Below are 26,888 nucleotides of genomic sequence, written 5' to 3'. Positions count from 1 at the left end.
CTAAACCTTGAAATGTCATTCTCTTACGAAAAAAGGTGAAAGTGTTTGGAAAGAGATTTTAATAGCGTATGAAGATACCACACCATTTACACATGAAACAGCAAGGCCCTCTGAATTTGAAATGTTGTATCGTACTTGTCCAGACTGAAGAGGACAAAAGTGTGATAGGATACAGGCCTAGTCCTTGTCCAACAGGAACCTTCTAAGGATTGCATTAGTAACACCTGCTAAACCGTTATCTAGAGTCTAATATTGACCCAAAATTCATCACTCCAGCCCAGCACCTATTTCAGTTATTTGATGACCCCTTTTGCCTGCCCAGCCTAGTTGAGGCCCTCCACCCCCATGTTTTTGGGATGTGTGGAGTGAGAACAGCTCTGCCATTGATTGCGGTGATTTATAATGGTATGACTCATTTGCCACCGATGCCCAGCAGTATGTATTATTCATGGCAGGCTCAGGATTTCTGTGATTATTCTGTGTTGATGTAAACATAGAAAGCAGTTTGCTACTTCTCTGGCTAAATTTTCCCCCAGTAGATAGATGCCTATGGGCCAGCAAGAAACCCAAACGGTAACGAATGCTAAGGCAGCAATATATAGAAACTTACAACCGAATGCGTCAGTCAGACCAGCTTGCATACACCCAAAACTGTGCAGATGTGCCATATACTTGGCGGCCATTACTACGCATCTGTAGCCAATTGACAGCACTCTCTGACATTAACTCTTGAAGAATAAAATCAATCATACCCCTTGAGCTCAATGTATGATTGCCATTGCTCAGTGATGGCGAGAATTCAACTGATCTATTCCTGAAAATAAAATGCAATTTTGTATTCTGTGTCCTGGAATGGTCATAGAAGACTTAAACTGGCTGATGCTTTTTTTTTCCTTTTCTGAGAGCTGCTGGGTGGTGCTTAGTTGGTAACCCCAGATCACAATATCATGGGGCATCAGTGTATGGTAGATAAGGCGTGTGTTGTTGTGAAGTCCGATGGTTTGAATGTTCATTTTTTTTTTAATCTGGTAAACTTTGCAAGATGCAAAGTCTTAGAGGTGTGTGTGTGTGTGTATATGTATGTATATATGTGTGTGTGTGTGTATATATATATATCTATATATATATATATATATTTGTATATGCTACTGTAGCACCCCTTTGTTGAAATGGAAAACACGTCCTGCTTCGATGAAGGGCTACCGTCGCTCAGCGGCAGTTCTCAGTCCCTGCAAAAGCATCAAGGGTTTGCTACTAGGAAGTGCTGGTACTTTCCCAGTAAAAGTATTGCATACTGCTGATAGATTCCGGTACTCTCTATTTCAAATTCAGGAAGTGCTGGTACTCCGTGGCTGAGAGTGGCTGCCCATTTATAGCTGTGTGTGTGTGTGTTGATTGTACTGGGGGTTTGCTGGGCACCTGGCATTGCTAGAAGGGAGGGCGCGGGATGTCAGGGGGCCCTGCTGAAGGTGGAGGGGGCAGGAAAGGGCGATGGCAGATTATTAAAAGTGTGCCTCATGGTATCGCTATGTCAGGAATGTCCTTATCGCTTCCGCTGAACTATGGGGTTCTGCAGGGGAGGGGGATGAGGTGGCTTCTGAGGGCATTAAACGAGGGGGCGAGGCCTGGCTGCAGGAGCCATGCTACATGATGAACTTTTATAAAAAAAGAAGCCAATTGTGATTACCCGTCATATAAATAAGCTTCGGTTCATAACCCCTGTGTTTTTTTAACAAAACTCACCACCAACCCCCCTCCTGCTCCGAGGTGCAACAGAAAGGAAAATACGTGCGACAGGATAAAAACACGAAAAGCGCAATAGCCAGCTGTTTACCTCCTTGGAAAAGCGTTGCAAAAAGGAGAACCATAGAATCTCACTTTAATGTACATCACGTGGACTTCTGCAGGTGCTGTTATATTAAAGTGCGGGAACTCGTAGTGGGTGTGACACAGAGGACACCAGATCGAGGTCTCAATAATGGTCAAATATTAGATATTGACACCCAAAAAATCAGTTAGACAATGCAACAAAATGTAATATCTTTAAATACCAGCACACGCTTAGGGCCAAATGAGTAACAGTGTTTGGGGTATAGGATAAAACTAGAACATTTGAAGAACTAAAAGAAAAAAAACTTTGAGCCTCAAATAAAAAGTAGACGAAGTGCTCAATCCTAGCTCACACCAACCTCAAGAAACAAAGGTATGTCTTTGTAACTTCATACTAGACTAGAACTGGGAAAATGTTTCTTTGTGTTGACGCCAGAATAGTCTTTCACTTGACCTGGAACCTAGAACTAAACATCAGTTGTTTACTGCATACTGGAATAAGGCGAATTGTACAACATAACGCAACCAATGTATGTGTCGGAACCCCCTTTATACGGCCACAGGGCAAGCAGGAGTTACTGGGCCCAATCTTGGGTGTTGTGGCCTTTTATGTCTGATGTCCCGGGGCCCTACCTACTATGGGTCCTGAGTAACTGGGTCAAAAACTACCCCTTCAGGACTGGACTCTCTATGGTATCTCGGGCCAAGCAGTGCAAGGCTCCCTGGAGTGTGGAGGGGATAGAAGGGTATAAATGCCAAGTGTACAAACACTCACAGCCTAAAACATGCTCAGCACCCCAATAAATGAATGCTCAGCCAGATAACTTGCCAGGTTCTTGCGGCAAATGTAGTATTTATATACAAACACATGCAACAAATACACAGTTTTGTAAGGCTGGCAATCTGTCTTTCTCAGGCTATGTCCCGGAGTCCAACTCCCTTATCTAAGGATGGTGATTATCCCCCCATTCACTTGAGGGGATCATTTAGGTTAGGCCCCTCTAGAAAGTATGTTTTAGAAGTACAAAATAGCTTCCTAAATGTTAAAGCACCCAGCACAGTGTGCTTTTAGTGAAAGCAAGTACTCCCAGAGTCCTGATGACCCGGTAATCAGTCTTGCCCGCTCTCGCTTGGAGTTACGGTCAGGAAAGCCCAAGAGAGCACCGTGGCCCAATGGTGAGCAGAAGTATGAATCGTGCGGCAAGATGGCACGTGTCCACGGTGAACCTCTAATCATGCAGTACGTTTTCCTGAATTTGGCAGCCAGCCTGAGGTGCTCCTGGTTTCGTTTGATGGAATCAGTGCTCTTTTCCTCAGGTCACAACCTACTACGCTGCTCTAGCACCTGCTGCTCCAAGGTGATGACCCTCTTTGTCACCACTGCCCCCTCCTTGCAACAGGTGTGGTGAAGGTTACCAGGGCTCCCCCGTCTCTTTCTTTGATTAGCCTATAAACCCCATCTCATTCCTGATACGTGCCCAAGTCCCACTGATGATTGACCTTTACAGAATCAAAGAACCCTTTGGAAGTGCACAGGACAGCCTGGTTCCCCCTTTCTCCAGTGTGTGGAGCCAGGAATGAAGGCAATCCTCAAATCTGTCTGGGATGGCTCCTCCACCTCGACATGTTCTCCAGTGTGGAACCCACAGACCTGCATGTTCATCGAGAAGAGGGAAGCTCGACTGTGAAGTCTGTGTATTGGAGTGGCAGGGAAGCTTATTTTGCAAGGTCCGGAATATGGAGGGGAGCCGATGGTTGTAGGTGAAGAGGATCTTCTGTGAGAGTCACAGACTTGATGGCTGAGGAGGAGTGAGCCCTGACACCAAGGCTGTTTGAGAGAAGGTATAGATGGAGTGAGGTGTGCCTGTCAGTTCATTTAAAAAAGGAGGGGAGTTGACCGCCAAATATAGGCAGAGATCACACAATGCAGGGTCTGAAAGGAGTGAGTTTGGTTGTGTAGTCTTGTAATTGAGGAATGGCTCTGTTCAAGCTGGAATGTCAGCTCATGGAAAATAGAGGCGAAGGAGAGTGATCCAGGTTGCAGGGCAGTGGTGTTGGAGCAATTTTCAGAGTGGGGGTGCTGGACATAAACATAACATAAGGCCATCCATTGTACTTTCCATGCCAGGGGTGTGGTTATTTGTAGTACAGGATATGCAGTAGCTCCAAGGACCCAAAGTGGTGAGGGGCACTCTGTATCCGGATGATGGTAGCTTTTCACAACCAAACCATTCCCTGGCCCCGTTTTACAACACTGTTCCATTCTGTGTGATATATATATATATATATATAGAGAGAGAGAGATATTTGTTCTTGACCTTGTAAAGCAAGCAGGTGTCTTAAAGTATATGACTGTTAGAAAACCTCTGGAATACTTTCACCTGAGCAAGAGAGTCATTAGCTAAAATTATAAAGGGTTCTAAATGTGCAACTTCCGATGGGATCAGTAAACACAGCTCTCCATATTCAAATAATTATAAGCACTATGTCAAGGTTGCCTTCAAGTGACAGTCTCCACTTAAAGGCACAGTAAATGTTCCAAGACTAATAATGCCCTCTTTATTGTTCATTCTCTATCTGAACTCCACCAAAGATATCTGGTCGTGCCTTTGCACCCCAATCCCTATGAGGAAGTCTAAAAAAAGAAGGAAAAAAAAACAATACAACCGACCATTTCCATCTATGCACCAGGATCTGGAACTATATCCCTGTATCCAGTAGGACTGTCCCAACGCCGCTCTGATTTAGGAAAGAGTTGGAAGCTCACCTCTTTAAAGAACACTACATCAAAAAGCATTGACTGCCCACAACCCTGCTTCCTCTCCTATTATTCGCCGACTTTAAGCTTGCCATTGACCTTGTAGTGCGCCTCGCTGCCTTTTGGCTAGATTTGCACTACAGAAATGCCTTATGCATGCATACTTCTTCTAGCGCCACTGTTGATGAGTTCTGCTATAGATGGTGCTTTTGTATCTGTTATGCAGTAGGAATGATGAGGAGTGGGGTCTGGCTGTGACACTGCATATGGAAGGGGTTGTAGTGCTGCATGCTCGTCGGATCGTGTATTTGAAAGGGGACAGGCAGTGAACCTTAGTTGTGAGATCCTCTGAATCCAGCAGCAAGTGAAGCTTGCTGTCAGTCAATTCACCTAGAGGTGATGGGGTGTAACTTCTGCTCTGAGGTCTTGTAGTGGACTGATTGCGGTCACGTAAAGGAAGGCGATGGGGGAGTGAAGTGAGACTGTGAGGTCGTTCTGATGGAGAAAGGGTGAAGCTCAGCGTAGAGAGGAGTGCCTCTTTTTGCACAGCTATCTGCACATACTGTAGATTACATAGGGGTCAAATCTGCATCCCCTTGGTCTTTCTGTTCTGCAGGCATGTGTAGAAATCCTGCAAGTCACCTGCCCACCCCCCCTTAGATGAAGCTGTATACTGCAGCTGTATGTGTTTGTTTCCAGATGTACATGAGGGTGAGCAGTACCAGTGTAGCCCATCGGGTAGCATCACGTTAACTGGTATACAACGCTAGGCAGGCTCAAATATAATCTAAATCTAAGATTAAAGCTCAAATCTAAAGGTCCTGGATTGCTTATAATGCGAAGAAAAGCAAAAAGCATTGACAGGCCAGCTTTAACATATCATGAGCCTGGTGGCTGTGGGTTCAGTTTTCATACCGAGTCAGCTGGACTTGGCGGATCTCCCACGGACTAAAGCATCAGGGAAAGCTCTTATTGGCCACCACACCTGGTGAGAGTACCTGGGTGCACTAGTGTTAGGGTTTTTTCCCCTAAAGTTATTTCATTTTCTCTATTCCACTATTGGTCCAGGTGCAGCCCTTTAAAAACGCAAGCCAATTTATTTCCCATCTGAACACAATAGTTAATCTCCATATTTTTGTCCATGTAATAAGTGGTGGTAGGTGGGGACAAGCTTTTACTTGTGCTATTCTCCAAGTCAGCCTTCCTTTGGTGTTCATAATCCTCATATGCTGCATGACATTACCCGTAGAGCAAAATTAATATTTGCATATTTTCAAATGAAGGCCAGTCTGCAGAAACTATTGCCAGAGATTACAATCCGTAATTTTTTGACATATGTATTTAGCTGATAAATGCACGAGAAAAAAAACCATAGCAAAGATGTATATCTTTTCGGGAAATTTGGGAATTGCATGTAAAATTTATTTCACTTCTTAAGAGGCTTGCAACTTTGGAATATTGCATCCCATTCAAGAACACAAGTTCAGAGGACTACGGAGTGCATGATGTCTCCTCGCCAGCATTTTCCTGTATACTTGTTTCTCCCACACTTTCCTCGCATTATCACCTGGTATTGATTGCTAGAGATGGTCGTTGGCCAAAAGATCCATTAAACTTGGTTTAACATCAGAAGCATGTTTTTCTCATTCTATAAAGCAAGCCTTTCATAGTAGCACTTCGGTTCGGAGTTATTTAGACAACCCTGGGGAAGATAGCCTTCAGCATGCCCAGTGCCCCTATGGAAAAAATTAGTACCGAAAATTCTGCTTTTTGGCTTGCGTGAATATAACCTATTCTGTTCTTGGCGTTGACTGTAATCTTACTTGCCTCCACAGACTGACAGCACAGTGGAGTGTGGAAGACGAAGAAGAGGCGGCTCGTGAACGGAGGAGAAGGGAGAGAGAGAGGCAGGGCCAATCCCAGGAAGACGACGAACTGACTAGCTCATCAGTGGAGAACGGAGTGTCAGAGGTGCTAGACAACCGGTAAGAGGGTGTGCTTGTGAGGTTTTGAATAACACTCGGCGGAGTACGAGTCTTTGTCTAGGCTCAGGAAAATACAAGTCTGCTTTGGAAGAGATTTGGTGTTGAGTCCACAACCAAGAGGGAACATTGGCTTTATCGAGAAACTCCTATTTTCTGAATGTAGCTGGCTTAGAGAAAAGATCCCATGTGAATTAATTTCTCCAATACATAAATCACCTAGTCTCACTCCAGACAGGCGATTGCCCTAATCCTAAAGTGTATGATTGTAGTCTACCTTGCCTCCTTCTATACAGTGAATCAAACAAGTATTGGTAAAGCTAATACGTCTTGCCTTTGTCCTAATTGGCTTTACCAGTGCTGTTTACCAATGTTGTGAAGCATCAGCAAAATAAAATCCTTAAAAAAATACTTAAAAACAAAGGGAAGATGACTCTACCATGTTGGTCCGTCTCATTCTGTAGGCGCATGCATGCTTCAAGTGTGATCGCCTACAGAATAAATTATGCGCCATTTTCATCTTAATTTATGCACTGATCTAAGATGGTGGATGCTCCTTAGATTAGTCAATAATAATAAAAATGTTGCATAAGTGATAGCACCTTTTTGTAGCGGATTAGCCTATAAAGTGGTTTCGCAATAAAGCAGTGCAATGCAAAATGTAATACAAATCATGACGTAAGCTATTAATAGCTTTGACCAAGCGCTAAAAGGATTATAATGTTCTTTTAGAAAGCAAGGTTTTAGACCATGAGCGGAATTGACAGAGGGTGGCAGAACTTTCAAATTCCTATTGAGAGAAAATACTGGCAAAGCAAAAAGGTCTCATCTTTAAAATGTGATTCTAGGCATATTTGCATTTCCAATACATTATTATATTGCCTTTTAGGAAAAAAATTCCACAATGGCTGCCCGTGTCATGCTGCGTGCTTATGCGGGAGAGGCCATCTTGGAATGATTTTTCCTGAAGAGAAAAATCATTTCAGGGTGGATGCTGGTGCATTTCAATGCCTGAACATGCATTGCCTTCCATCTTGGAATTGTTTTATATATGAGAACAATTATTTCAAGACAGACCTTACTTTTGCGTCTCAAGCAAAAAGCAGGAAATCCTACAGAGAGAAAATCAGTAGTCCAATGGGAAGAGGACCGTAGTTGACTTGAGGATTGTGGTATCATTAAAACTCAGAGGGGAAAAATTGTACGTATTTGGTAGAGCCGGAAATGGTAGATGAGAGCAAAAGAAGAGCTGTGTCTGAAATCAAAGAAGACACTCCGGTTGTGGACAGGAATTGACTGTGAAAGATGTGCAAGGGTGGAGAGCATAACCTGAGTGTGAGGGGAACAGTCTGGAGAGAAGAGCATTTAAGGTTTAGCAGGACTGAGCTGAATAGAGCGAGAAGGTATGCCTTCAAACTAAATAATGACAATAAGATATTGTCTTTGAGTGAAAAGTCCTAAGATTAGATGAAGGTAACAACCATTGGCAGAGCCAATAGGTCTTCATTGGCCTCCAGCCTTTTGTCTTTGTCAAGGCTTGTTAGGTCGTTTTTTTTGCAAAAAGTTGTTAGGCCCTCCCCAATCTAAAAGTAAAAGATGTCTAAAAGCAAAAATATTTTTCAAAAAGAACACATTGCCATAGTAGTCCTTGGCACTTTCAGTAACCACTCTGTTTTGGGACGTGCTCCTTGTGGAAAGGCAGGATGCTGTCACTCATAGTGAAGTTAGCCAGTGGCTAAAGAGGGCTGACCCTCCTCCGATGCTGTATGCTTTAATAGTCGGAAGAAAAATGAGAATGACTCAATAACAGACTAATAGATGAAGAGGGATGGCTAAAAGCCCTTCTATATAAGTATTTTATGCACATTTAATAATGTCAGACTTAACCGCATGCGCGCTAGCGGGTTTTCCCGCTGCGCGCTGAGAATTCGAAATTCGCGCGTTACGTGACAAAGCCAGCTCGTCATGCGCGCATGTCACCAGCATCAAAGGGGTTAAAATAGATTAGAATCCTCATTATTGAACTGACTGAATACAGTGACAAATGACAAAGGAGGTTAATTGGATCTTGGAAATGCCAAAATCTTGTGTGCCATTCAGTGCGAGTCAAAGGATTTGAGACCCAGATGTTATTCTAAATAGGAAATGCAGCCTTCCTCCAACCATGCTGGAGACCTCCCTCCTCAAGAGGTTCACTCCCAGTAGCAGCATTCACTGTGTTTGGCGACCTTTCACTGCAAGCGGTATGATGCAGACCAAGAACGATCTGTTGAGGATGCAGTGCAAACTTACAGCACAGGCGGCCTCATGCACTGTTCTAATGTGCTGTTGAACAAACCACTCGAGATCTGTCCACTTCAAGTCGCATTCTCCTGGTTTTCCTCAGTTTTTCCTGTATTTTTTTTTTGTTGTTCTCCTACATTGTACCATTCTATTCCACTCCTTTTCTCTTTCTTCTCTCTTTTTCGCCCTCTCTCTACTCAAAAACTGTTTCCCTCTAGCAAAGAAGTGCAGCAGATCATGAAGCAAGTTAGCATCTGAGGGTTTTGGTGTCTATTCTCCTTAACAGACTGGAGTGACTTTTGTGTCTAGAACGCTCACACAGTCATATAGAACTTATCTGTAGAAGCCAAAGTCATTACAGGAGCCATGTTTGCGGAACCCTTACACACTTGAGCTGTTCCTGTGCGCAAAACCAATGCAAACTAGAATTGTTCTTGCAATTGTAACTTAAGTTTTCTTCGTTTCTCCCAACAAAAACCTCTAAATGTAAGCTCTGCCTCTAGAAAGATGCAGTTTTTTGTTTACATCCCATGGCGTTCTTTAGATCAGTAAGTGGTTCTTGTTATGACCATGTAACCTTACTCTAAATGTGCCATCGCCAGTTAAGAGTTATTTCTAAAGACAATGGTCCCTAGACAAGGATTAATGAGAGCAAACGATAAATATAGACCCAATCAGTACTATATTTTACACTGTCCAGCCGGACAGGTATTTTGAATATATAGTTGCTGAAATATATACAAAATTCAGCAAGAAACATAGTGGGATACAAGCCTGTATCCAACTTAGTGGAAAGGACGTACAACATGAAACAAAAACGCTCAGGCAGAGTAAATTGTTTGTATGAGACACATTTTGGTAGGACAAACAAATTATAGTGGAGACACCATTACACATTATAAGTATTAAATAAAGAGGTGTGGCGTACAACAAGTGAGTAGCCCCTGCCTGTGGTAACCAGAACAATCTTGTTCTGGACAAGATTGTGTCTGCAACACACTCATGCTTTGGAGCACTTCATAGTAAATCCTCCCATGACGTTTTTACATACTCTAGTCTAGAGTCCTAAATCATTGTAAACGTTCTTGAATGTAGAACCTCACAAACTGGAATAATACTAGCTTGCACAGTACAAATTAGAGTAGCCACTGGATTTTTTTAATAACGTTTTGAATTTTAGCGCTCCTCCATTGCAAGTAATCTCATATCGACAATTTGATAAAATGCAGGAATGACAAAGCAGGTGAGAGTAACTATTGGATGGGGTGTATGAACTCTCTACAAAAACCAGCTCATGTAATATACCCTTAGAAATTGGAGTGCTTATTGGCTGTGGTACCCTCACTGGATTCTTTTATATACAGATCTCACACAGTGGAACCAGTGGGGCTGGAACAAATTTCAGAGATGGGGTGCTGCCATCAATATTACCTATCATGGAACAAAAGGTCCCCTACTGCAAATTATTCTTAAGAATAAGTCCTAGAAGAAAAATGAATTCTATGTCAAAGATCCAAAGGAATATGTACATGCATATATTCAGTAATATAGACACACAAAAAATAATATAGTGGGGAACAGAACAGGAAGCAAGAATTTCAAAGCTCAGACATTTCTTAGTGACAAAAAATAAGCAGCTCATGTCACATATCAGTTTAGAGTGCTAATACTATCACAACTCAGTTCCATGACTATTGGAAATGTTCTGTAAATATTTGTCGGCGACGCTTCGATCTCTTCAAACAATATAGGAATCCTCATCAGGACTTAATCAAATATGCCTGAGACGAAAAATTGCCCGTGAGTAATATAAAATAAGTAATAAAATAAAATCTAAAGTGAGGGAAAAGCGGGGAGAAAAAATGGCTAGATGGTCAGCAAAAGGAGAGATGAAGAAAATTCAAAAGGATTAGCAGTGATTGACCACATTGATGGGCGACGGCCAATCTGTCCATGCACGTATGTGGTCAAGTGTCAACCAATCGTGCATCATACTGTTGTTGCAAATATCTGTCCAGACTGTGAAATAACGTGCAGGTGATAACAAATGTGATCACTAAGGGGGTGGAGTAAAATGGGTAATGGGGGGTGATAGTTGAAACCAGACTGCATCAATACTACAACACTGAACTCGTAGGTACTGTGAAAAGTCCAAGTTTTGTGTAAAGAAAAATTGTAGCAATTCAGCCACACCCATTCAGCAAGACAGCTGTATGGGTGCAGTATGTCGCTGGTGTTAAATTTTGGATTACGCTGTTTCAAATCTATTACTAATGCATAGCATGGTAGGCACTGTCTTCTACTGACAGCACAGTTTCCATTGAAATGGCCACTAGTTTTGTACATAGTATTACTGTGAAAAGTCCGAGTTTTGTGTAAAGAACAATTGTAAAGACAGCTGTATGGGTGCAGTATGTCGCTGGTGTTAAATTTTGGATTACGCTGTTTCAAATCTATTACTAATGCATAGCATGGTAGGCACTGTCTTCTACTGACAGCACAGTTTCCATTGAAATGGCCACTAGTTTTGTACATAGTATTACTGTGAAAAGTCCGAGTTTTGTGTAAAGAACAATTGTAAAGACAGCTGTATGGGTGCAGTATGTCGCTGGTGTTAAATTTTGGATTACGCTGTTTCAAATCTATTACTAATGCATAGCATGGTAGGCACTGTCTTCTACTGACAGCACAGTTTCCATTGAAATGGCCACTAGTTTTGTACATAGTATTACTGTGAAAAGTCCGAGTTTTGTGTAAAGAACAATTGTAAAGACAGCTGTATGGGTGCAGTATGTCGCTGGTGTTAAATTTTGGATTACGCGGTTTCAAATCTATTACTAATGCATAGCATGGTAGGCCACTGTCTTCTACTGACAGCGCAGTTTCCATTGAAATGGCCACTAGTTTTGTACATAGTATTACTGATAAAACTATACTGCAACAGAAAATAAAAGTATGGAAACCGATTTTTTTAGCCAATTTTTGTTAATTGGGCATTACCAAGTAGTGTCTTGAATCGCTATAATTCTTTTAAATCTTTGTTTACATCACACTTTAGAATTACCAGAAAAGTGCTGAACTTGTGCTTTCCTAAATGCTGCCATATTTGCACAGTTAATTTGTAGGTATTTCCATGTTGTTGCGTGTAGGGGAAAAGGACAACCCTCAGCTGTTCCTTTCACACCAGCAAGACCGCCACATAATTCACTTTACAAAATCCTCTCACTCTGCAGAGAAAGAAAACTAAACCCCAGAATCCATGCTTTAAAAAAATAAGCAGCAATTAGTCAGAAGACCTAACCTGACATTGGACCTCTGTCTTTGAAGCACAGCAGATGTGAAAAGATAAAAACGAAATGTAAAAGCATCTTTATTGCTCATTCACCTTCTGAACTCCAGCCTGGTTATTTTGGAATTCCTCCAGCCCCCTCTATATCTCCTACGTCGAGGGCCTATTTGTGGACCTTTCTTCTATGCTCGGCTCCTCACACGTGTGTGCAGAGCATCACATCAGCGGATGCTTACTTGTGGTACCCTGTCGCTCTGAGCTCTTCGATACGTCACGTCGTCGGACCCTCACGCTCAGTTTGACCTGATGTGATGGAGCCTAGAAGGCGTCAACTGCTCATTCACGCCCCGCCTCTCTCGCCTCAAACCCCCGCCTCTCTCCCTCATACGCCCCCTCCACCTCAAACTCTTCTCTTTTGTTCCGGATCCCCAGCCTGCCGTTCCCTCATGCCTCTGGAATGTGGGAGCGTGTTCTGGGAGTCGGGGAGGCGGGATGGTCCGTCCGAGTCGGGCCTGGTGCCAGGTCTGTCTGTGTGTCATGGGAGGCGGCGCCTGAACCCTGTCGCTGAAATCCCCTTTTCAACCTCACCCCCTTTGTGTTATATTTCTGTTCATCCAGCTGCTTCTGAGCTCAGGCCAGTAAGGTCCTTGTTGCCAAATGCCCCCTTCAACTTGGAAGCTGTGACGTCGTTTTCCGGATATGGTTTCTCAGCCACGTTTTTGAGACAATCTACAATTTCGTCTTCTTTGTCTCCGTGGATTTCTTCGATCTGCTCCCACTAGCACGGAATTTGTAAAGAAAAAACCCCATGAAGGAAGCCCTGGTAGAGACTGCTTTACTGTAGTTGCTAAACGCCCAAATATCCATTTCTAATTCTCGAAGTCTGGTCATGTTTCAAGCTCGTTTGCACATTTCCGGCTCACTGCGAGTGATTAGACCAGCATCAATTAACAATGGATTTAATTCTTTCTATGGTCACAGAAATTTTACTCGCAAATCTCTTAAATAAACGCGCGGTGGGTGAACCGCAAGACCCCTCGAGTACAGAGACTTAATACTTCTACGAGTTCACAGAGACTTTTAATAAAGCTCGTGATCAAGGGGTTCCCTCAGATATGCTGCGGTTTTATTCGGGGACTGTGGCATGTCTGGTGCTTTTTAGGCAGAGTAGAATTGATCGTATGAGTCCAGGTCCATTGCTGACCTCCCGGTGTCTCTAAATGGACCAAAGGGCTGGGAGAGATTACGTCTCATAACTCTGACGTACTTATCCACAGTCTTAGCCCCTAGGACATTTTTGGAGTTTCTGGTGTATGGGGAATACTGATGACTTCTGCCTGTGTTTTCAAAAAAAGGATTTTGACCAACCACGCACCCTTCAGGCCTGAAATCCTGAAATGTCCCCTCGCCTCTGCAATGGGCCTAGCATTGGTACTTGAGGAGTTTTGTGGAGGCAGTAGCCCTGTCTCTAGGCTGCAGCCAACAGTGCAGATGCTGAGTACTGTTTTTGGTTGGACGGTCTCTGGTGACCGCACTTCCTTCGGCTGGAATCACTTGCCAACACTATTTTGTATTCCTGTAATACTCCAGTGCAGCTCCAGCACGGCACACATGATGAGCACTATTGTTCGAGGAGAGCCTTCCATCAGGCCATTATAGGACTCCAGTTTTAGCTTCGCTAAGCTTCGGTCCTGCCTTTTTTAAGGGGACGAGTGTAGAGGTGAGGATGGTGGTGTTGTGCTTCCCCATTCAGTCCTGGGCCACTCTGAAGAGATCTTATAGGCAATCAGAGGGGAGTCGCTGAGTTTGCTTGCACGTTCTCTCATGGTTCTCTCTCACAGCCATTACACTCACAGTTCATGCATGCTTCTTTCTCCTATCTCAGGTGTGGCTTCAAACCGATTGGCTCTTCTGAGCTGGAGGAGGACGAGGGATTCAGTGACTGGTCCTTGAAGCTTGAGCAGCGGAAGCAGCGCAGCGGAGCACAGGAGGCTACCAGTGTCTGCACTATGAGCGGTACAGACGCAGAACCCCAGGGGGGTGAAGATGTCCAGGAACAGCAGGTAAAGAGTGTGGCCAACCGAAGGGACCAAGAAGAACTGACAGAATAAACTCATGCCTGACAAGCAACTCCTTTCACTTTCCTTAATGCCTAGTGATGTGACGACTGCGCCATCCAAAGTCTTCCCTCTCACCTGAGTAATCCCAACTTCCTTTTTCCCCTCACACCTTTTCCATCATATGCTGCCAATCCCTTCCCTATCTACGTATGGGGTGGAGGAGGCATCACCTGTCTCCTCTCCCTTCTCATGCTCTTCCTTCGTTACACTAAGCCCACCTATCATGGAGGGGACGTCCCCACGCACAAGACTCTTCCACACATGGTGTATTCTATTATCTACTTTCCACTTTCTCATTCCACCCCTGTTTCAGTACCATAAACCCCCCGCAGTATAGAGGTGATATCTCCATCCCGCTCACCTGGTAATCCAAGTTTTTTTCCACTATTGCCTGTCAGACCTACCCAGATCCCTTTCCTAAAACCACATCCATTCCTTTCTCATACTCCTCTCCTTCCTTCCCTCATATCTGTGCTTCCACCTGCACTCTATTAACCCTTTGTCGACTCCATCACTCTGCTCCATTCCCATTTTACTTCTAATTTATCTCACCCACCTCTCCCTTATTTTGGTCTACTCTTGTATTTTTATTGTCTTATCATTTTTATAGTCCCTCTGGACAGAGCAGGAGTTATGCAACTTTACAGAGAACAATAAAAAGCAAACCGTTACATCAAGATGGAGGTTTGGATTAACATGGTTGACCACACAGTCCAAGAACTGTGTTGAGGAATAGGGATAGCCTAAAAATGAGCCATGATATATTTCCTAAATTTGGTGGGTGGATCCAATTTTCTAAGACTGGGGATAGAGAGTTCGATATTGATGTCGTGGCTCCAGAGAAGGATTGTTTTTATGCAGAGGAAGTTCTCAACTTGTTTTTTCAAGTAGAAGTATGCCATGACTCTGGAGTCCTATTGATCTGCTGAGCTATTGAGCAGGCTAGCTAGTCAGGGAGGATTATTGTCCTGAAAGTCTGGACAGGTCAGGCAGAAGGGTTTGAACTGTCACCTGTCCACAATTTGGAGTCGGTGGAGGTCGGGTGTATGGGTCCGATGTGATCAAATTTGCATGCAGACTGAAGTTTTAGCACAACTTTGAGTAGGGCAAAAGATGTGTGCAACCACAAGGACCGCTTTTCCTAAGTCCAGACTGGCCTTGATTTAGTTAATGGGTGGCTGCTTTGAGGTGACTTGGGGGCATGAAATAGAGTTTTTTTTCACAGTGCGGTGATGGAAGTTTGCTGTTTCAGCTACCTTGTTGATGTGTGAGGGCAAGAGACTTAGAGGACATAGATTTTAGGGAAGAATCGTCTAAATTCAGGGACTTTAAGATAGTTTAATCAAGTTGATTCTTGAGAGGTTGTAAGGAGGAGGAGGAATTCGTTTTCTGGAGGTTTAGAAGAACATTCCCTAACTTCCAAGTTCGTAGACAGGATAAGTAACTTCTCAGTATGGCGATGTCTTTGATTCTTGAGGTTTTTATGTACATTTGAGTGTCATCTACATATAGATGCAGAGCAACACACGAGTTGTTTAGAATCTAACCTAGTGGCTCCATCTAAAGATTGAATAACCTGGGCGCTAGGATTGAATGCTAAGTTATACCACATAGTGTTTTGGCTACAGCGGATGTGTAGTTGTCCATCTTCACAATTTGCTTTCTGTTGAAAATGAAAAGATGAAAAACAACTCAAGACTTTGCCTCAGAAGTCCATGCAATATTCTGTTTTGAAGTAGCCTACCATGGTCAATTGTGACAAAGACAGGGATCCGAGCAATACTATTAAGCATGCATCTCCTTTTTCAATAGCTTAATGTTCGTAAGCAGGCACTCTTAATGTTCTGTTTCTCTGCTAACCCATCTCTGAAGCCAGATTGGTTAGCTACTGGAAAGCACTCCTGCGCAATAACCTGTTTAATTTTGTGTCAACAGTTTTTTTCTGTGTTTTTTCCCAGTCAGGGCAGGGTTGAAACTGGGCAGAAGTTTGTTTTTGGGGAGGGTAAGATCAGCCTTTTTTAAATTATCAGAGTGATTAGACTGGTCTCTCAAGAGTTTGGAATAACTCTTTATCAAAGGAGGTATTTATAAGATCGTGTCAAGAGTCTTGGATGGTGGAAACATAGTCCTTGACCATTTTGGCTGGGATAGGGGGGGCCATTGTAGATGACAGAATAAATTACCCTGAGCCTTGGTTGATGTGGGTGGGGAGGACTCTCCATATGACTGTTTAGGAGTACTGGCTAAAGGCTCTGTATTTATATCAAAATTGCTACTTATCGATAATTGATAAGATCTTTACTCTCCTGTTAACCAATAAAATAACAAATACACATTAGTCCCCAAGGACTCATGTCTTAAATCCCCTTTGTTCAGACTAGTGTTATGTCACAAGCCTATACTGACAGTGCCAGCTGAGGCGACACAAGTGGTTTTGTACAGCAAAAAAGTGAAGGCAGTTTGGGACCCCATTGCTTAATAGTTTTACCCAGAGCTGGAACCTGCCCTGAAAATGCCTACTTCACCATACATCAGTTGAGTTTTGTCTCCATTTGTACCAAAGTTATTGTTCTACAATAAAAATATTTGGAGTGGCGGTGATCTTAAGTAAATGTACTTTAGGCTAGGAGCATAGGTGTATGTAGGTAAACTTGTGCTTCCTTATACACCAGCTGCCCTTCAAACTGCTACAGTCAGTATTACGCATAAAAGCAAAAGGCAAGTCCAGAATAGGCCCAGGTCTTGGAAAAATATTAAGAACTTCACTAATGAGTTTTTTAAATTGTGAGTACCAGTTCCCAAAATGCATTTATTTGCCCTTCCCCCTGAAATGTTTCCCATCCTGTAATCTCGGATTATTAAAACTGCACTGGTCTATCACAGAGACTCTAAAAACTGTAGTGGTCTATCACGGAGCTCTTTGTTGCATTGAGTGCTATAAAAAGTGCTCACTTTTTGTGCTATTGAAGTCGTAGCCTCTAGTGATACTCAAAGTACCGCCTGGGAGTCACACCGTCATCTTTAAAAATGAAGGTGTTTCTAAAGTTAGGTGGTGCAGGACACCCTAGTTACTTCATTTTAACTTCGCAGAATTCAAAAGTGTAGTTCATTAACATGGAAAACTATTTCACCTTAGTAAATCTTATCATGTCAGCTCATTGAAAAATATCATTAAAAAAAATACTTATCAAACATGAATTTAGAAACAATCATGCTCCCCCATCCCCACCTTGACAACAATGCAAATACTGAACTGAAGAGGCAAGTTATTATGTGCACCCTTTTGGTGGCTTGGATTGCTATTATACATGAACAACACTATAATTTATTGTCAAACATAGGAGTAGTGCACATCCCGAAGTGATGTATTTTAATGTCCTCTTAAATGTGATCATGGCGAAAAAGGTGGGCAAGTGAAGCAAAATAATTTCCTAAGATCACGCAATTTGATAAAGTGGGGAAACCAAGCTTGAGCCCGGGTTTTCTCGGACCACATTGTGCAATTCAATTCAGCCCCTAGATGGACATTCCTCACTTCCTCTACATCGAGACCCCCCATCCCCTCCACCAAAACCACTGCCACTTGCATCTGTGCAGCCCTTGCTCGCACACCAAATGTTTTGGCCCCTCAGACAATGCGAGCTCCCATGACCTAGAAGAAGAAAGGGGAATCCTACTAGGCAACAGGACTCCTGAGACCATCAGAGCATGTGTTTATCTTACCAGGTTAGAACTGCAATTATTGTGTGTTAGTCTCCTAATCCACTGCTTAGTAACCCAGTCCCTCAAATGGGAAAATGTAATCCTTGAGTGCAGGTCCCTCACCAAGGACCCCATCACCACCAAATGCAACCTCCACGAAGGAATGAAGGCCGTCGCCAACTGGATGAAGATCAGCCGACTGAAGTTGAACACTGACAAGACGGAGGTCCTGGGAATTATCTTCGACTTAACGCTCTCCATGACCAAGCAAGCCAATGGCCTCTTCTCCTCCTGCTTCAACACGCTCCGCATGCTCCGCAAGATCTACAGGTGGATTCTGACAGATCAAAGGAAAATACTCACCCAGGCCCTCGTCAGCAGCAGACTCGACTACGGAAACGCCCTCTATGCGGCAGCCCCGACCAAGCTCCTCAAACTACTGCAACGCATCCAAAACGCGTCTGCACGACTGATCCTCGACGTACCACGCCACAGCCACATCACCCCCCACCTGAGAAACCTGCACTGGCTCCCCGTCAACTAGAGGATATCCTTCAAGCTCCTCATCCATGCACACAAGGCACTCTACAAGACCGGCCCAGCCTACCTCAACAAATGAGTTTCAACATCCCCAACCGCCAGCTCTGCTCCGCCGACCTCGCACTCAACACCGTCCCTCGCATCCGAAAAACAACCACTGGCGGGAGATCCTTCTCCCACCTCGCCGCCAAGACCTGGAACACCCTCCCACTGAGCCTACGACAGACCTAAGACCTGCTGACCTTCAGGAGGCTACTCAAGACCTGGCTGTTTGACCAGTAGCGCCCCCCCCCCAAATCCCCCTCCACCCCTCCCAGCACCTTGAGACCCTCGGGGGTATGTAGTGCACTCTGATTGATTGACGATTGATTGATGGAAGCCATTTAAACTAGCCGCCAGGGTTGTCTTTGACCTTGACTAAATTGACAGCAGTCTAGTCCATTGATCCACAGCTGAGCTCCCAACTCACCATCTTGGTGCTAGTTACCTCCTCCTACGTTCCTGCCTCTGGCCTCATGGACACATGCAGTGGATGGGGTGAGCATAGGTACGCCCCTGTTAAGTGCACCGGGGGAGCCTGTGCTCCACCCATGACAGGTGTTGCTCTTGTACACAATACATGTCTTTAGGTCGTAAGGAAACAATATTTAAATTAGTATCAGATGCCTTTCTAAAGCTCATACGTGATAGAGTTCATGTCTGCTCCACCAGGTCCGATGCTTATTATGCCGTCGATTAATCATGCATCATGAAGGTACATAGCAATACTATGAGAACCACACAAAGAAAATTCAGTGCACTTTCTTGAGAATCGTGGCCTTTGTTATAAGTCATCCAGGGAATCCAATTTGCCTTAAGCCATCATCCGGCCTAATTGAACTACAGCTTGGAAGGCTCACGATGGCCAGTAAACCTGGACCTAAAACCTAGTATACAGATGAACTTTCCAACCATGGTGGATGAGAAGGCACACGCTGCACTCCCTGTGCACCAGCTAGTCATCACTTCTAAACAAGATACAAACTGAATGCATCTTCAATGCCCTAATGCATTTAAAGCCTCTTTTCCAGATGTTCAGGGCTTCTGGTCTGAACCAGAGGAAAGCCGCAATGCAAAACCATCCTCCTTGGTTGAAAAATGCTCAGTAGTTTTGAGTTCTATCGCTCCTGTCATATCATCCATGACTCGATGGAAGAATTTAAACATGGAAAAATATTCCTTGCCAATTTCTCGTTGACCCTGTATCGGGTTCAATATTCATGTGCCCAGAGACTAATTAAAGAAAGAGCACAAGTGCTTTGACACCCAATGGGCTAGAAGCAAGGCCCTCTTTCCCCTCACTCCCTTTTACTACTTTAATCCTCGTTTCTTTCTCACACCTTCCACCCCTGCCTACATCTGTATTCCCTCTAAATCAGTAATAATATTAATAATAATAATAAAACCATTTACAAAGCGCCTGGTTACACTAAAGAACAGTGCGTCCCCGCGCTGTGGATGCAGTCCGCTAGGACTACTCGAAACAGTAAGGGGGGAGGACGAGAGAAAAGACGTACAGACCTCAAATTAAGGTTTTGGGGAATAAGTGGGTTTTGAGTTTGAGCCTGAACCGAGATTCTGAAGGTTCCATCCTCCTCCACCCACTCCCATATCTTTCCTTCACAATATATTTCTCTCTCTCACCCTTTGGTTCTCTGACTCGCTCCCACCCTCCCAAATTCAAGGGGGAAGGGGTATTTTTACGCTCATCTGAATATTTCTGCTGCACTAAAATAGAAATCCAGTGAGGAGAAACCTAAGCATCTACAGTGGGAGTGGATATAAGGTTGGCCTACTAATGCCAAAGAGGATATATACAGTTGAAGAAATGCATTTTTCAATGAATACAGAATCCTAGAAGTGGAGGATATTTTCTGAGCCTAAAGGGCGGCTCAGAAGTGAAATTAGTACATAGTTTGCACAGTAAGATTTGCAATTTCAGGCAGCATAAATGGTGGAGACACAAACTATAAATTCATCTAAAAAGGCATCAGATGAAACCAGAGGGTCTGGGAGAGGAGACGGCACTGGCGCTGTTTAGTCTGATGGCCACATACGAAGTCTGTTGTCAAGACAAAGCAGAGCGTGGATTCACTCACAGAGCCACATAAGCAGCTTCTGGTATTAATGGCTGCATCAATAAAAACACTTTGAGACTAAAATGTTTCAGCCATTTAGAAGTGCAAATGTACACTCTAACCTTCACTCAGATTAAACATGACTTTGGATATGTTTCAGGCGTGAATGCAATATGTAAAAGGACTGGCATATCAGACTGGCAGATGGTGAAGGGAAGTCACTTGCAACAATCCATAACTACTCCATGGTGGTTAATCTACACATTGTGTGTAAAACCCAAAGGTGATAGTGGTAATAAATGGTCATTCACTCACGCAGACCAGACTGGTACGCTAGAGGTCACATTTAATACGCCTACCAATGTGACCAGAATGAATGCTCTGGAACAGGAGGACATTCCAAGGTCACCTTCTCTACCCGTTACCTGGATACCTGTGGGCAAAGTCAACAGCATCTGGGGCAGCAGCTGGTGACCGCGCCCTAACGGAACCTTCCCACATGGCAGATTGGAAAAGGCTGCAGCTTGGCCTAGCTTTGAGTCTAGCCCTCCCAGTGTTGGTCGCGTGTCTCCTCGCTGCTTTCTCTATATCCAATGACTAATGCTGCGTGCCTCCCGAACAAGGTCATCCTTTTGAGTCTTTGCCAGACTGATGTTTCTTGTCCACTCTTACTGTTTAGTAAATAATTCCTGGCCTTTCCTTTTCATTGTTTAAATGATAAATATTTGCTTTCCCTGAATTTCCTGTTCTGTTAACATCTTTCTGACTCTCCATTTAGCATGGGCTGAGAGGTTCAGAGACCTGCTATTCTCCTTAGACTGACTACTCCTTGAAGTGAGATTGCCATGTAGCTGGGTGAGGAGCCCTTGTCAGACACAAAAAAGAATCCAATAATGCATTCCTGGAATGCCTAAAATACAAATATTGCCCAAACTGTCTTGCTCACTTAATTTATTTGATGGCTCACCACTTCAAGGTCTGGCCATTTTCAATTCGTCCTTCATTTACAACTTTTATGGCAGCATTGGCTCTCTGTCACGAACGAACATGTGCCAACAGTGCTCACAATACAACAAAACGTATGACCTTCTGAAAGGGCAGTGGGGAAGCTGTCTTCACTCAGGGGCTTGTTTGGGTGGACCCGCTGCATTGACTTGGTGCGGTGCCCACTAGGTTTTAGATCAGCTCAGTGGGTTTTGCGGATGGTTGCATTAAGATGGAGTCCCTGTGAAAATGTTTTATATTGTACAAGTTAAATGCAAAAAAGTAAACCACCCTTTTGGCCCCTGAGATTCTCACATCCATACCGCCCCCTTCTGTGACTGCCCGTTGTAGCTTCACTTAGCTTCTGACAGCTTGGAAGAAACAAAGTAATTCTCCATAACCGCCTTTTCTCCTCATGTGCTGCAATTTAAATGTATAAAACAAATGCATTATTGAGTAAACGAAAATCCTTCAAACCTTCCCTACTCCATAAAGATGCCAACACCATCATCAAGGAGCATTTGTCTGCTGGAGCAACTGGTGGCACACATGCAGTAATCCTCAAGAGCAGAAACACAGTTCTGGTGACCATTCTGTCAAACATGCACACCTTTTCACCTCACCTGGAGCTGTGTGTGTTACAGACTCGCACATTTCTTCAGTCACTGATTTACAGTGAGAGGTACTTGGACAACATGGGAAAGAACAGATTTAAATTGTTTTTCACCATTACTTGATGCTAAAACACAGAGTGCCTGCTGAAGTGCACAGCCTTTCAAAGCAACATTTGCATTCCGCAGCTTGTGCTCCTGCAGGTATCAGTGAAAGTTTATATGACAGTTGCCTACTCAGGCTGACGAAACGGCCCTGGAAGCAACAGGAGCACACACTGAGAGTGAGCCAAGATCAGCAGACAAAGAGATGTTCAAATCCACACTGAGCTGCGACCAGCAGCAAATCTGAAAGACCAAGCGCACAGCCTCCCCAAGGCCGCAACAACAGGAGCAAGAGCAAAAACAAGCTTTTGCAATGCAATAGGTCTCGTAGTTACCTGCGTTTAAGCTAATGACGCTGTAAATGACAATGCCTTTTATATATGTTTTTAAAACAAAAATAAAAGGCATTGTTATTTGCAATGTCAATAGCTCAAACTCGCATAAATGCGAGACCTATTGCATTGCAAATGCTTGTTAGTTCTTAGCCGGTTTGCTAAAGACATCTTAGGGACATTCGGAAGGCTGACCAAGGAATGCATTTCTCCCATTGCTTTCCATTGGCTTTGTGGTTTGTAGCTCACATTTTCTGGCTTTCCGTTTGATGGCTTTATTTGCTTTAGGCTGTCCAGCTTGAGTTCATCCCTCCCGTTGCCGAAACCTTGTTTACTGTATTCTGCCACAAACTTGCTTTCTGTAAACAGGCCTTTAATTCTTGTTCTTATCTTGTCACATATACTGTTCATTCAAAGACAGAGGTCAGCTTGGCGTTTACTTTCTTTATTTCTCGGACTTCATATTGGGAGAATTTGTGACAATCCTGCTGAGTATCCATGTAAGAGGAGAGGGTGTAGGATGTTTTATTTTTCTGACACTTAACAAAAAATAAAGAACTGTGCTGATGTTTCAGAATATATCAGAATTAGCACTTTTTGTAATTCTGAAGTGCTGTGGAAACCAATATTTGAATACGATTGAAATACATCAATACATTAGGTGATGGCATTTACACACATTGTGTGTAGTAAAACCGTATTTTGTTGCGAATATAATGGTGATTTCAGTTGAAAATGTGTTGTCTGTAATGGCAGCGTGCTACCATGTCATGCATACTCCCCTCTAAGCCACTCCTCTCTATTCCCTTCCGCTCTATGCCACGGCACTCCACTCTGACATGCCAATCAACTCTATGCCCCTCCACTCTAAGGCACACTACGACACGCTACTTGACAGCATGGCACTCAATCTGCACCATTCACTCCACAGCGACACGCCACTCCACTCTGCGCTCCTCAACTCCATACCACTTACCCCACTCCATTCTACCCCACTCCAAAGCCACTGCACTACAATCTATGCCAATCTACCCCAACTTCTCCATTCTACCTAATCCCCTCTACAATACAATCTATCCCACTGCACTCTACCCCAATCTACCCCACTCTATTCCAATTGACTCCACTCTACCCGAATATACCCCACTGCACCCCAGTCCACTCCACTAAAATACAATCTACCCCACTCCATTACAATCTACCCCACAACACTACAATCGACCCTACCCAACTCAATCAACCCCACTCCAATCTACCTCACTCGCCTCTACTGACTCCACCTGCCCATGTCCAATTTACCCCACTCCATTCTGCACTGTAATCTATCCAACTCTTCTTCACTATCATCTACCCCAAGCCACTCCAATCTACCTCACTCCACTGTGCCCTTCTCCACCACAATCTACCCCACTCTACCCCACTCTAAGTTACCCTTCTCCAGCCTACACCTCCCTAATCTTCCCCACCCCAATCTATCCCTATTCACTCCACTGCAAACTATCTCACCCTACAGCACCCTACTCTACCCCACTCCAATCCAAAATACCCCTCTCCAATCAAACCTAGCCCTCTTCAAACTACCCCCCCTCCAATCATCCCTCTTCAATCTTCCCCACTCCAACCTACCCTACTCCACTCCAGTGTTCCCCATTTCACTCTTTCCCAATCTATTTCACTTCACTCCAACCTCGACTCCACTCTATCATACTCCACTTCCCCCACTCCTCTCCAATCTACCCCACTCAAATGTGCCTAGTCTACCTCACTCCAGTCTACCCAACCTAATCCACCCAGCCAACCCCACCCCATTCCAATATGCCACACTCTGGTCCAGTTAATATGCCCATTCCACTCTAATCCACCCCACTGCCCTCTACCCAAATCTATCCCACTCCAGTCTACCCCATCTCACCCAATCTATCCCACTCCAATCTACTCCTATCTACTCCACCCCACTTCCATCTACTCCACCCTACCCCGCTCCAATCCAATCTACCTCTCTCTAAACTTCCCCTTCCATTCATCATTATTTAATCTCCCCACCCTAATCTACTCTATTCCACCCACTCCACCCTAAGCTAACCCACTAAACTTTTTCCCAATATATCTCACTCCAATCTGGACTCCAAACTATCATACTCAATTCCACCCCACTGCTCTCCAATCTACGCCACTCCTCTTTACCCCAGTCTGACTCACTCCAATATACCTACTCAAATCTACCCCACCCCACTCCATTCTACCACATGCCACCTAAATCTATCCGACTTGAGGCCACTCTACCCCACTTCAATCTGTTCTACCCCACACACCCCTGTCTACCTACTCCACCTACCCTATCCAATCCTCCCCTCTCCAAAATACCTCACTATAATAAACACCGATCTACCCCACCCCAATCTACCCCACCCCAATCTACCCCACACCACTCTATCCAACTCCATTCCAATCGACCCAACTCCACTCCAAACAACCCCCTACTCCTTTCTATCTCACTCCAGTCTACCCCACCCACTTCAATCTACCCCACTTCACTCCAATCTACCCTACCTCACGCCAATCTACCCTACCATAATCTATCCCAATCACTACACTCTTCCCCAATTTACTCCACTCTACCCCAATGTATCCCACTCCAATCTACCCTTATCTACTCCATACAAGTCTACCCCACTCCACCCTTATCTACTCCACTTCACCCCAATCTACCCCACACCTCCCCAATCTGCCCCACTACAAACTACCCCAATCTGCCCCACCATGTTCCATTCTACCCTACTATAATCCACCCAGTCTACACCACTCCAATCTACCCCAATTCACCCCTTCCACTCTTCCCCGAATCTACTCCAGGCCACTCTACCCCAATCTAACCTACTCCTATTTACCTCGCTCTAATCTAATCCACTCCAATTTAATCTACTCCAGTCCAATCTCCCACCATTCAATCTACCACATCAATCTACTAACTCAGAAATACATTCAAGAAAATAACGAAGAAATGGTTTGCACCACAATGCATGACCCAAACTTTTGCTTTGACACCTGCAGCCAGCGCTATTGAATGTCCAAGGCTGCTAGTCTTGATTCCACCTCATGCCGCGTTAATCCTCCATGAGATACTCCCTGCCTATGTATCTCTCTTACAGGTTTCTGATTTGTCCTTTCGTTACGGGTTTGTCTGTCTATTCCTCTTTCTTCTATCCTTGTTTTTCTTTCACTCTCTTGCTCTGTGTCAATTCCAGAAGAGACAGACATTCATTCTACTGTATCCTGCCATGGTGCAGGCCTTCATAGAGGCCCGTGACCTCTTTAAACCGCAACAAGTAGACTTTCGCACTTCCGGTAATGAAGATTCACAGAAATTAGGTGTCAGTAGAGCAAGGTAGCACCAGTGATTAATTTGTAAAAGAACGAGTGCCGGTGCCCAAAGCTGACGGTTGGTGCAATTAAATGTCGGCGCTCCAAATACCAAGGCTGCTAGTATTACATTCTCTTTACTCCACCACCAGACTCTCCCTGACCCTTTATCTTACAGATCCCTGCTTTCTTCCTTTGTGACTGCTTTTCCGTCTTTTTTTTGTTTTTCTTTCCTTCTCTCGCTGTCTGTAAATGTCTGAGATAGGATAGGATATAGTTTTGTAGAGCGCTTGAATACCGAGGCGTCTTGGCGCTGAGAAGTGAGATAGTGGGTCGTAGCGGCTATGGCTGATATTTAAAGAGGTGGAAATAGCCGTGTTTTTAATGCCTTCCTAAAAAGAAGCCTATTAGACATTAGTCTCAAGGAAATAGGCAACTGATTCCGCAAGTTTGCAGCACAATGTGAGAGACTTCTGCCTCCCCATCTGGCTTTGGGAGTCTTAGGGATACAAACTAAACCAGCATCGGTGGATCTAAGGTTTCTGGTGGGGGTATACCAAGATAAAAGATTCTGAAAATCGGCACCCCCTCCGCCAAATAATGTCTTGTGGATCAGACATAGGGCTTTAAACTCAGTCTTTTGCTGGATCGGAAGCCAATGCAATGAGAGAATAGCAGCAGAAGTAGAATGCCCTCTAGGGATGAGAACTGGGATGCTGGGTTTTTAGGAAGAATGGCGCTCAGACTACTATGCGTTTCAGGGTTAGTGTGCAGTTGAATGTAAACGGTGCCGCCAGGTCGGGGGAACTACCATTAACCCCCGTTGTTTTGTGAGTCAGGAAACCACAATAGTTGAATTGCCCATGAGCTTGTCG

At 44.1% G+C, this 26,888-nt stretch overlaps 1 protein-coding gene across 2 annotated transcripts in view; it reads left to right on the top strand.

Moving 5' to 3' along the window:
- The window catches only part of LSP1 (lymphocyte specific protein 1), a 277,490-nt gene that overhangs the window by 167,682 nt on the left and 82,920 nt on the right, over positions 1-26,888 (top strand). For both annotated transcript variants that reach the window (XM_086957714.1, XM_086957713.1), the window contains exons 2-3: positions 6,424-6,573; positions 14,028-14,205. In XM_086957714.1, the coding sequence (XP_086813840.1) occupies positions 6,424-6,573; positions 14,028-14,205 (328 nt within the window). The remainder of the gene's footprint in view (positions 1-6,423; positions 6,574-14,027; positions 14,206-26,888) is intronic.

This window comes from Lissotriton vulgaris, chromosome 2_1, assembly GCF_964263255.1.
Source record: "Lissotriton vulgaris chromosome 2_1, aLisVul1.2, whole genome shotgun sequence".
NCBI lineage: Eukaryota > Metazoa > Chordata > Amphibia > Caudata > Salamandridae > Lissotriton > Lissotriton vulgaris.
Note: the sequence above shows the minus strand (reverse complement) of the source record. Positions and strands in the feature narration are given on the sequence as shown.